The sequence below is a fragment of the Eucyclogobius newberryi genome, unplaced genomic scaffold (genome assembly GCF_026437365.1).
Source record: "Eucyclogobius newberryi isolate DKJ021-1_F unplaced genomic scaffold, fEucNew1.0.hap1 SCAF_24, whole genome shotgun sequence".
Taxonomy (NCBI): domain Eukaryota; kingdom Metazoa; phylum Chordata; class Actinopteri; order Gobiiformes; family Gobiidae; genus Eucyclogobius; species Eucyclogobius newberryi.
The window spans coordinates 777,754-790,357 of NW_027315879.1; the positions used below are offsets into that span (position 1 = coordinate 777,754).

The following is a 12,604-nucleotide window of genomic DNA, read 5'->3' on the forward strand; positions in this document are numbered from 1 at the left end:
ATATATATATATAGATCTATATATATATATATATATATATATAGATCTATAGATCTATAGATCTATATATATATATAGATCTATAGATCTATATATATATATATCTATATATATATATATAGATCTATATATATATATAGATCTATAGATCTATATATATATATATCTATATATATATATATATATGTCCATCCCGCTCTTATTTCCTGTTTCTTCGGTATCGGATAGAACTTCTCTCCGTTTATTTTTCCGGTTGCTGCATCAACTGCCACATAAACCTTCACCATTGTGATAATAGTAAAGAGTGCAATATCATTAATGAAGTTTTGGGCCTCTTTGAGCCGTGTTTCCTCGTAAATCGAAGCAGAAAAACTCCGGGGCTTGTATGGTTAGACACGGGAGCCTGGAGCAGCGCGGAGCCGGGGGGAAGGGGGCGGCAGGCGGAAGGGGGAGGGGGGTGGAGAGGGGTGAGGGTGAGGGGGGATGGTGACGCGTGCCTGTGGTCTTGCATCCACCCCCCGTCAGTTTGGAGATTCGTGGAAAGGAGATAGTCTGTAATATAGCTAAACACTGCGGGAATCAATCAAAAAAACACTAAATATATGAAGCACAAATAGCAATGTAAGAAGGTTAAAAGCTCTGAAAAGTCGATTTTGCATGTTATGGGACTTTTAATATCACCTCCTATCTTTTTAATTTCTTGTACCATCTAAAGACTCCACCAATCTACCAGCACTTTTAGTTTTTCTTGCAGATCATTTAGCCCTTTCTCTCTTTGTTTATTTTTTGTCAAGGCAATGGCTATAATTCTTCCTCTCAAAACTGCTTTAGCAGCATACCAGAGGATGGGTGGAGAAATTTCACCATTGTCAGTCGTGTCCAAAAAGGTCTTAATGTCAAAGGGTCAACAAGATCAATTTGAACACCCTGTAATCTTGCAAGTTCTCCCACTCAGAAATTACAGAGGGGTCTGAAATTTTCATCGTAGGTGCATTTCCATTTTGGCCCACCCCTCCATACAGATCTTCTCTAGATCTGTCAAGTTTCAGGGCTGTTGCTGAGCAACACAGAGTTTCAGCTCTCTCCAAAGATTTTCTATTGAATTAGGTCTGGAAACTGGCTAGGCCACTCCAGAACCTTGATATGCTTTTTACGGAGCCACTACTTGGTTCTCCTGGCTGTATGCTCATTTGAGCACACAGCCAGGAGTGTCATGTTTCTGTGGGCCAAAGACGCCCACAGAAACAAATAGAAAGTGTTAGCAATGACTTCTCTGTAAACAAAGTAAGAAATTTAGGAGTAATAATGTACTCAGGCCTGAATTTCAAAAGCTACATCAATTCAATAAAAAATGTTGTGTCTTTTCCAGACTTGGAGAGACTTATCCGTGCGTTTTTCTCCAGTAGATTAGACTACTGTAATGGCCTGCTCACTGGCTTCTCCAAATGAGCTGTAAAACAGCGCAGTACATCCAGAACGCTGCTGCTCGGGTCCTGACTAGAACCAGGAAGTACGATCACATTAGTCCTGTGCTCAGGTCTCTGCACTGGCTCCCTGTGGCTCAGAGAATAGACTTTAAAGAAGCTCTGCTTGTGTACAAGTCTCTCCATGGCCTAGCACCAAAGTACATCTCGGATGTTAGTGCCATACGAACCATCTCGGACTCTGGGGACCTCAGGGACCGGCCTCCTGCTGGAGACCAGAAAAGGGGAATCTGCGTTCCAGTTCTATGGGGCAAAGGTCTGGAATAGCCTTCCCGAGGTTGTGAGACAGGCCCCCACCCTGGCTGTGTTTAAATCAAAGCTAAAGACTGTTTTGTTTAGCCGCCCCTATGACTGAATATTTTTACTGTTAAATACCATGTTAATGTATTTTGATGTTTTTATTTATTTATTGTGACTTACACAGTATTGTGTTTTTTAACATTGTAAAGCACTTTGCATTGCACTTTGTACAAATTGTGCTCTATAAATAACATCAGATTAATTGATTGATGTCGGAAGACCCAGCCATGACCCATAATTTTCAATGCTCTGACTGAGGTTGTTGGTCCCATGGTCCCATTCATTCTCACATGGTCCCATTCATTCTCTCCTCAATACAGTGCAGTCGTCCTGTCCCCTGGGCAGAAAAGCCCCCCCCCAAAGTATGGCGTTTTCACTCTCATGCTTCACAGTGGGGATGCTGTTCTTGGGTTTGGGAAGTATGGAATATCCGGGGTAAAGAAGCCGCATTTGCCTTTTACGGCCTTTATGACATACTCCTTCACACGGCCGTTAAGAAACCTCATAATCAGGCCTCGTGGTTTATCAGCAGCTTGTCTTGTTTGGCCCAAGCGATGTGCTCTTTCTATGGCAATGGGGGGGGGACAGCAACAGTCCCGGAAACGAGCTCCGGGATTAACTTCTATCGGAGACTTTTAAGTGGCGTCCGCGTACTCTCCTTCCGGACCTTCCTCAAGTCAAGTCAGGTGACCATCTGGCACTCTAGGGCAAACATTTATCAATGAAAATAGCATGAATTCTCAGCTCCAGATTGACAAATATTGTTGAAAATTTAAGGGGATTTTTTTTTCTAATCTAGATGATAAAACAGGTCAGTGTTTTGTGCCATCCCAGGAACTGTCCATCTGCTGATTTCATCACATTCTGGTCCAGAATCATGGACTGGGAGCAGGCCAGTCTCTAAAAAATCTGTAGATGTTTAAAAAGCCTTGATCTAGATCAGCATACCTCAAACTGTGGCACATGTACCATTGGTGGTACGCAGGGCCTTTTGTTGCCTTACAATTTGTTGAGTGTCTGCGTAATGACATTCTTGTATTATTTACTATTTGGCGCGTTTCAACTTCTTAACACTTTAACCGATTTCAACAAGTTATACCTCATTACGATCGCTTTCACAGTATTACGTGTGCTATTACTTTTGACATTTGAACAACTTGTACTTTTTGCAGTATTTTCAAAAGTATTAGTACTTTTTCCACATTGAAATGAATGGGGCATTAGAATTATTATTCTTTAGACTTAATTCTTTAGACTTTATTCTTTCTGCCACAACTCAGGTATTTTTGACCCCCTGAACATAAATGAAAAGTCGCGGGTCACCGAGGCTCTCTCTCTTTCTCCCTGCTCAGGTCTGCGTTCAGCACAATCTTGCAATTTGTCAGGACAAACTACTATTTGAATCGCAAACTACGCAATCATCAACGGTGAATTACTGAGCTTCGTTTGGTATGCCGCAAAACGCAGCAGAAAACATACACGGGTGGGAAGGGGGTTGTGCGGGAAGGCAAGCGCCATCATCGCCGCTAGCGCAGCTTTAAAGTAATTTGTTGTCAATTAAATCTGACTTTTTAAATAGTACCACCAGTACTACTGTACTTTTCCGCAAGAACGCAGACACTCGCCATTGCATATTATCTAGTTTTATTTGACACTGCATGTGTCACTCATTGTCTTAATTTTTCAAGTACAACGGGGATAGGGGGTAGGTAAAAACAGGAACTTTCTGAAAACTGGAACCCTCAGTTACAGGACAATACAGGATTACTCTAACAGAAATTGCAGGATGATTGCAGAAATTTCTCCACCATTAGAAACCAATACCACTTTAAGTAGTAAACTAATGATGAGGAAACACTGTTGTAGTAAAGCTGATTCTGCAAAATATGTCCCCTTGAATGTAAGAAATGATTAACAAAATAAGAAGTCTGTACTGAATTTGGCTTCACTCCACGGACTTCCTCTATGGGCGGGGTCGAAAGCAGGGTAGGCGTGTTTGGAAAACTGGGATGTGGCCTACATATCAAAGGTGGGCTCTTTCACAGGAAACAAAACTCACCTTTAAACGTGCAGTCCTTCAGTGGAGCGTTCAGGTACGTCCGTAAAAAGCCCCTCTGTCCGTGTGGTGTTTCCTGTCCGCTCCGTAAAGTGCTCGTTATTTCATGGTTATTACTGTTATTCTTGTTATTAAAATAGTGCTTTCCCTGCTCCCTCCCAAAAACAGGAAAAATAAATCTCTGGAATGTCTCTGTAACAAAGTCCCACTCCACAGCGCGCCGTCAAACTGAACTGGAGCCTGGTGCCTGCAACAGGAAGTGACATCACACAGACAGGAAGTTACATCATTGCACAGTTACTACAACATGGATCTACTAAAATATTTGGATGAGACTACCCCAAATAAATTGTCTGTTTGCTGTAACCCGAGTCAACATTTTTCAAGTGGGTTGGACGGTAGGCAAATTCTTATTTTTTTACTTTGAAATAAAAAAAAAAGATCAAAATTTTGCCATTTTTTGACTCGGAGTGAACACCAGGGGTCAGGCTTCAACAGTCCAGGGGTCAGGCTTCAACAGTCAATGACGGAAAACGTCTCGATCAACCCGATCGGGAGACTAAATCTCATGATTTTAAGATATTTCAATCAACCTTTTTTATGCCGCTATCATTTATTTTGGTAGCAAAGGCGAGCGGGGGGACACGGGCGCCGCCATGTTTGTTGTGATGACGCTGCTGGGTGTGTTTCAATCCCAGAATGCATTGCGTAAGTCAAATTTCACACCCTGATAGAGCGTGACATGTACTATGGGCACTTCAGTGGCGCCGACAGAGGCAAACTAACTTGTAAAAGACAATATAATGACACTTAAGCGCGCTCTGTTTTTTTAAAGATGTATGTGGATGACTGAATGTGAAGACGCACATGCGTTGCGCAATGCGTTATCAGTCCTTTGGGATGAAAGCTAGGTTTACCAACGTAATAAAAATATTTGACACAGCAGTTTTGGAAAGATCGGTCGGTGAGTCGGCGAAATAGTTGAAAAATAAAAGATTTTTACGTTTCTTCAACAGAATGCTGATTTTTTTTTTTCATTCGGCTCGTTTCATACCGGGTTGGTCGGGTTACAGCAAACAGACATATTATTTTGCTTAGCCTGAGTGTTGCTAACTTAAACCTGTTGTGAGTCGTGAGTCAGCCCAAGTGACCAGTCCGTGTAACTGCAATGAGAAAGTCCTCACAGTCCAGGAAGCATTTCAACTAAAGCATCATGAACTTTGTCTCCATTGAAAATCCTTCAGTTTTCTTCAAACCAATATTAAAATTCTACTATAGCAACCCTTTCTCTGGTGAGAGTGGTCACATATGCGCTTGTGTGGGAGAAAAACACTGTATGTTTGGTGGACTGACAGCAACCAGATATAGCTAAAGGCTAAATTGCGCCAATGAGCGCCGCCATCAAAATTTAAATGGCCGCCATGTTTCATAACTGGGGCTTACATGTAAATAAAACCTTGGCAAATCTGATGCAGTTTGGTGGCAGCAAAATAGGGAGGAAAAATAAACTTTTTAGATGGAACTGGATGAATTCAGTAATTATTCATGAAACCTGAAGTTGGCAGCAATGCAATGTATTGAATGCAAGCTGCAAATAAACATAAAAAAAGAAAATGACTGGGGCTTGGTGCAGAGGTTACTTGGTTAACTTTTTAATAAAATTGTACTTCTCAGAGTAGTATTTTTACTCTTACTTAAGTAATATATTACCGTATTTTCCGGACTATAAGTCGCACCGGAGTATAAGTCGCACCAGCCCAAAAATGCATAATAGAGAAGAAAAAAAGATAAAAACACAAAAAAGCAGACGGTTTGGACACGCGTCCTGGATGCCCTGCACGCTCTGGACACACGTCTGACAAATAAACTGACCAGTAGACATACATCCATGGCGTCCAACGCACATTGGGGTTTGTGTTGCGTTTCCCGTGTGGTTGTTCTCCAGACCAGGTTGAGAGCGTGGCTTTGGGGTATTTGCTTTACAAAGATAAATCATATTTTTTTTACTGGTACAGGGTTTGTTTTGGTGCTTCTTCTGGATAATGAAATACATTGATAGGTGGAGAATCTGATTGGTTGCAGTGCCACGTTGTCTGCCAAAAGTTCAGCTTTGTTCAACTTCGGGTGCACAAATAGGGCGTCCACCATGGACTTTACATGCAAACTGGACGCATTGGATGCCGTGGTGTGAACTTACCATAATGCTAACTGGAGTGCGTCATTTTGAATAACCGCCCACGTAGTTCTGCTGTTTTGTGCGGCCCGTCGAGATTTCCGTTCCCTCACCGCGCATTGAGTTATAACTCTTTGAGCGCTTTTACGTGCACATGAATAACCCGGGTAAGATAAGATAAGATAAGATAATCCTTTATTGTCCCACATGGGTAAGAGCACTATAAGAGCAGTATGGTTATGAACTATACATTTGAGCAACTTTGCTAACTTATGACATTTTGGCACATTTTTAGTTTGCAGGGACAAGAAACTTTCAAATAAGAACATGAATCTGTATAACGCAGTGTCAGTTCAGTCTGAGAGCCACACATATCACCACAGAAGTGAGTTTGCTGTTCAGAGATGGCTATTCTGTACAGTAGACAGCTTAAATGATTTATGATTATAAAATGTTACAAATAAAAAAGCCCTGCAGGACACATGAGAGAGAGAGAGCGAGCAAGAGAGAGAATAAGAGAAAGAGAGGGAGCGAGATAGAGGGCGAGACAAAGAGAACAAGAGAGAGAATGAGAGAAAGAGAGAGCGAGAGAGAGAAAGCGAGGGAGCGAGAGAGAGTGAGGGTGAGACAGGGAGAGAGAATGAGAGCGAGAGAGAGACAGAGAGGGAGAGAGGGAGGGAAGGGGAGAAAGGGCGAGAAAGAGAAAGAGAGGGAGCGAGGGCAAGACAGAGAGCGAGAGGGAGAGAGAGAGGGAGCGAGGGCAAGACAGAGAGCGAGAGGAAGAGAGGGAGGGAGCGAGGGCAAGACAGAGAGAGGGCGAGACAGAGAACGAGAGAGAGAGGGCGAGACAGAGAACGAGAGAGAAAGAGAGAGGGAGAGAGAGAGAGAACGAGAGAGAGAGAGAAAGAGAGAGGGAGCGAGAGAGAGAAAGAGAGAGGGAGCGAGAGAGAGCGAGACAGAGAGGGAGAGAGGGAGGGAAGGGGAGAGAGGGCGAGAAAGAGAGGGAGCGAGGGCAAGACAGAGAGAGAGAGGGAGAGAGAGAGGGAGCGAGAGAGAGCAAGACAGAGAGAGGGCGAGACAGAGAACGAGAGAGAGAGAGGGAGCGAGGGCAAGACAGAGAGAGAGAGAGAGGGAGCGAGAGAGAGAAAGAGAGGGAGAGAGAGAGAGGGCGAGACAGAGAACGAGAGAGAAAGAGAGAGGGAGCGAGAGAGAGAGACAGAGAACGAGAGAGAGAAAGAGAGCGAGACAGAGAGAGCAAGAGAGAATGAGAGGGAGCGAGAGAGAGTGAGGGCGAGAGAGAGGGTGAGACAGAGAGAACGAGAGAAAGAGAGAGGGAGCGAGATAGAGTGAGGGCGAGAGAGAGAGAGAATGAGAGCAAGAGAGAGTGAGACAGAGAGGGAGGGACGGGGAGAGAGAGGGAAAGAGAGGGTGAGAAAGCGAGAGAGGGAGCGAGGGCAAGACAGAAAGAGAGAGGGAGCGAGAGACGGAGAGAGAACAAGAGAGACTCTCTTGTCCTCTCTCCGTCTAGAGAGGGAGCGAGAGAGAGAGAGAGGGAGCGAGGGCGAGACAGAGAGAAACAATGAGAGAGAGGGAGAGAGAGAGAGCGAGGGCAAGACAGAGGGAGAGATAGAGCAAAAGACAGAGCGAGAGAGAGGGAGCGCGGAAAAGAGAGGGAGCGAGGGCGAGACAGAGAGAGAGAATGAGAGAGAGGGAGCGCAAGAGAGAGAGAGAAAGCGAGTGGGACCTGGGGCGAGACAGAGAGAAAGAACGAGAGAAAGGGAGTGAGAGAGAGAAAGAGAGAGAGCAAGACAGAGAGAGAGAGGGAGCGAGAGAACGAGGGCAGGACAGAGAGCAAGAGAGGGAGCAAGAGAGAGAATGAGAGAGGGCGAGACAGAGAGAGCGTGAGAGAGAAAGAGAGCGAGGGCGATACAGAGAGGGAGATGGAGAGAGAAAGGGGAGAGAGAGGGAAGGAGAGGGCGAGACAGAGAGAGAGACGGAGAGAACGAGAGACTCTCTCCCTGTCTAGAGAGGGAGCAAGAGAGAGAGAGAAAGAGAGCGAGAGAGAGAGCGAGGGCAATACAGAGGGAGATGGAGAGAGAAAGGGGAGAGAGAGGGAAGGAGAGGGCGAGACAGAGAGAGAGACGGAGAGAACGAGAGAGACTCTCTCGTTCTCTAAAAAACAGGTCTAAACCAGGCCTAAACCATGTCTAAAACAGGTCTAAACCAGGCCTAAAACAGGTCTAAAACAGGTCCAAACCAGGTCTAAAGAAGGTCTAAAACAGGTCCAAACCAGGTCTAAAGAAGGTCTAAAACAGGTCCAAACCAGGTCTAAAGAAGGTCTAAAACAGGTCCAAACCAGGTCTAAAGAAGGTCTAAAACAGGTCCAAACCAGGTCTAAAGAAGGTCTAAAACAGGTCTAACCCAAGCCTAAACCAGGCCTAAACCAGGCCTAAACCAAGCCTAAACCAGGCCTAAATCAAGCTTAAACCAGGTCTAAACCAGGTCTAACTCAAACTTAAACCAGACCTAAACCTTGTCTAAACCAAGCCTATATCCAGATCAAAACCAGGCCTAAACCAAGCATAAACCAGGTCTGAACCAGGCCTAAACCTGGCCTGATTTAGGAATAAACCAAGCATAATCCCGGTCTAAACCAGGAATAAACCAGGTCTAAACCAGGAATAAACCAAGCCTAAACCAGGCCTAAACCAGGTCTAAACCAAGCCTATATCCAGATCGAAACCAAGCCTGAACCAGGCCTAAACCAGGTCTAAACCAGGTCTAAACCCGGCCTGAACTAGGAATAAACCAAGCCTGAACCAGGAATAAACCAGGTCAAAACCAGGACCAAACTAGGACTAAACCAGGAACAAATTAAAACTAAACTTAGTCCAAACCAGGAATAAACCAGGCCTCAACCAGGCCTAAAACAGGTCTAAAACAGGTCCAAACCAGGTCTAAACCAGGCCTAAACCAGGCCTAAACCAGGACTCAACCAGGCCTAAAGAAGGACTAAACCAAGCCTAAACCAAGCCTAAACCAAGTCTAAACCAGGTCTAAACCCGGCCTGAACTAGGAATAAACCAAGCCTGAACCAGGAATAAACCAGGTCAAAACCAGGACCAAACTAGGACTAAACCAGGAACAAATTAAAACTAAACTTAGTCCAAACCAGGAATAAACCAGGCCTCAACCAGGCCTAAAACAGGTCTAAAACAGGTCCAAACCAGGTCTAAACCAGGCCTAAACCAGGCCTAAACCAGGAATAAACCAGGCCTAAACCAGGACTAAACCAAATCTAAACCAGGTATAAACCAGGACACAACCAGGCCTAAAGAAGGACTAAACCAGGACCAGGACTAAACCAGGAACAAATTAAAGCTAAACTTCTCTAAACCAGGAGTAAATCAGATCTAAACCAAAACTCAAGATTTATTGAGGTAGTTTTCACTATTGAAATCCAAATGTATATACATCCAAATCACCTAGTTTGGTCCTAGTAGGTAGTAGTAAAGTCGTTTTCAAACATCAGACCCTGTCCACACGTGGCGCTGTTTCATGAATATGAGAGTGGAGCACTGGATGTGAGCATTTTATTATTGTGAAGCATGCAAACACACATGAAGTTAGACAGACATGGCACAAAACGGAAAAAGGCAGACAATAAAAGATTAATAATAAAACATAATGTAGTAGAAAAATATATTTCTGTAATTAATATATTTACAAATGAGGTGTAGAAAGAAATCATATACATTCAACAGGACAAAATGGAGTCAGTTCATGCTGTTAGTCCGAGTCATGCAGCGGCCGGTTTTCTTTGGGCGGGGCTTGTGCCTTTCTGGTTGGGGCTTGTACGTTTGTGGGCAGGGGCAGTGAGGGGCGTGCACAGCAGGAAGAGCGTGCACGTGGGTAAGTACAGCCCCAAGAACAGCAGGAAGTCCTCGGTGAAGGTCTGGACCAAAGCCGGTTCTCGGGCCGTCGCCAAGTCCAGTACCAGAGCCAGGATCAGAACTGGCATGTGAGCCGCCTCTAGCTCTGCCCACTCCTCACTCTGAAACCCTGCCCCCTCTGCAATGACGTCATCACCCACATCACTCACCATGGGCTCTGACTCCGCCCCCTTCACTCTGCGCCGACTCAAGCCACGCTCTACACGACGACTGCTCTCCACAAACTCCTGCCAAACAAGACCAGAACCAGGTCTAAAGAAGATCTAAACCAGGTCTAAAACAGGTCTAAACCAGGACTAAACCTGGAATAAAGCAGGTCTAAAGCGGTTCTAAAGCAGGTTTAAAGTAGGTCCAAAGCGGGTCTGAAGCGGTTCTAAAGCGGGTTTAAAGAGAGTCTAAAGCAGGTCTAAAGCAGGTCCAAACCAGGTCTAAAACAGGTCCAAAAAAGGTCAAAAGCAGGTCCAATACAGGTCTAAAGTGGGACTAAAGCGGGACTAAAACAGGACTGAAAACAGTACTAAAGCAGGTTTAAAGCAGGACTAAACCAGGTCTAAAGCGGGACTAAAGCAGGTCTAAAGCAAGACTAAAACGGGTCTAAAGCAGAACTAAAGCGGGACTAAAGCAGGACTAAACAAGGTCTAAAGCAGGACTAAAGTGGGACTAAAGCAGGACTAAAACAGGACTAAAACAGGTCTAAGGCAGGACTAAAGCAGGACTAAAGCAGGACTAAAGCAGGTCTAAAGCAAGACTAAAACGGGTCTAAAGCAGAACTAAAGCGGGACTAAAGCAGGACTAAACCAGGTCTAAAGCAGGACTAAAGTGGGACTAAAGCAGGACTAAAACATGACTAAAACAGGTCTAAGGCAGGACTAAAGCAGGACTAAAGCAGGACTAAAGCAGGACTAAAGCAGGTCTGAGTATGTGCATACCATGAGGGCCTTATCCATGTAGAACTCTTTGCCTGGAGTGCCGTCATTGTACTTGGTGTCGATGGCGAAGCAGAGGAAGAGCACGTCCACCACAATCTCGAACACAGAGAGGAAGCAGTGGGACACCAGAAAGGCTCCTAGGCACACGAAAACCAGGGGCAGCAGCCACTCCGACAGGTCCCTCTGGTAATTCAAGACCAGGACCCCCGCGAAGGCAGTGCATGAGACGATCAGCACCTGGATGGAAATCAAATCACTGAATCAGGACTGAACCAGAACTAAAACTGAAACTAAATGCTGCAACAAAGGAATAACCCACAAAAAATAAATACAAGATCTGAACCTGGACTGAACCTGAGTACTCGGTGGCTGGATTAGAGGGATAGCCTTGGTTCAGCAGTACTACGAAGATGGATTCGTTTTTAGTTGATCTCTATGGCAACAGGCCCTGAACTCATATCCTCCTAAGGACAGGGTTGCAGAATAAGCTAAAAGATGACTCTTTGACCAAATTTAACTGAGTGGACAGTGAGAGAGAGCAGTGGAGAAATGAGGAAATGCAGAAGCGACGGCGCGTTTTCTTTTACATTCATGCACATAGCATTATTAAGAGAAGGAATATTTACTGTAACTAGGCTACACTGCAGGTGATTCCCATTATATTGAATCATACTGTGTAACATTAAATATGCTATTAAAATATGTACAGAATTAAACACTAAAATGTATGCTATCCGTGCACATTTGGCTGTGCATCTTTGAGAGGTTTGGTGACGTTTTTGGTGACATTTCCCTCCAAGCTTTAACATTATTGACAGGCTATCACCTCTTTCTCCAAACCGAGTTGTTTTCAATTGCCTGGCATCCTCAACCTTAGCTCCAGTTAAATTATTCTTTACTTCATCCACAGTCACCATCGTAAGGATTCCGTGATAGCTCTTATGAGCATGTTTCATTCAGCATCTGAAACAACAGACTTCTTTCCATCCAGACTTTTAACCTCGATCACTTTCCTTTGCACACAACCAGCAAGCAAGCAAGCAAGCCATTGGTCAAAGTAAAAAATACCACTTGAAATGATTGTATTAAGAAATGACAAGTGCTTGATTCATTTTGGAAATAGGATATGCCCTCTGTTGCCAAAGTATCAATACTTTCACTGATTCATTGTCATCAGTATTGAAAAGTGAAATATTGTATCATGACATCAGAGGCAATCTGGTGGAAAACCTTTATAACTTATCCAGATCTTGAGTCTGTGCTTTTAGGTGTGACATTTGAATCGTAAGCCAACCGATTTAAGATTTGAACATCTTTGTTTAGTTTGTATGTAGGACCCCTAAGAGGCAGTACACCCAAGACTAAGGCAGGATATCTGAAAGACAGTACACCCAAGGCTAAAGCAGGACCCCGGAAAGGCAGTACACCCAAGACTAAAGCAGGACCCCGGAAAGGCAGAAAACCCAAGATTAAAGCAGGGCCCCGGAAAGGCAGTACACCCAAGACTAAAGCAGGGCCCCGGAAAGGCAGTACACCCAAGACTAAAGCAGGACCCCGGAAAGGCAGTACACCCAAGACTAAAGCAGGACCCCGGAAAGGCAGTACACCCAAGACTAAAGCAGGACCCCGGAAAGGCAGTACACCCAAGACTAAAGCAGGACCCCGGAAAGGCAGAAAACCCAAGACTAAAGCAGGGCCCCGGAAAGGCA

At 44.6% G+C, this 12,604-nt stretch overlaps 1 protein-coding gene across 4 annotated transcripts in view; it reads right to left on the reverse strand.

The window, feature by feature from the left end:
• slc44a1b (solute carrier family 44 member 1b) overlaps positions 1-12,604 on the reverse strand; it is a 57,379-nt gene that overhangs the window by 7,626 nt on the left and 37,149 nt on the right. For all 4 annotated transcript variants that reach the window (XM_072459617.1, XM_072459620.1, XM_072459618.1 and 1 more), the window contains 3 exons: positions 10,896-11,132; positions 10,116-10,193; positions 3,844-4,087 (listed from right to left, as the gene is read on the reverse strand). In XM_072459617.1, coding sequence (XP_072315718.1) covers positions 4,064-4,087; positions 10,116-10,193; positions 10,896-11,132 — 339 coding nt within the window. In that variant the 3' untranslated portion in view covers positions 3,844-4,063. The remainder of the gene's footprint in view (positions 1-3,843; positions 4,088-10,115; positions 10,194-10,895; positions 11,133-12,604) is intronic.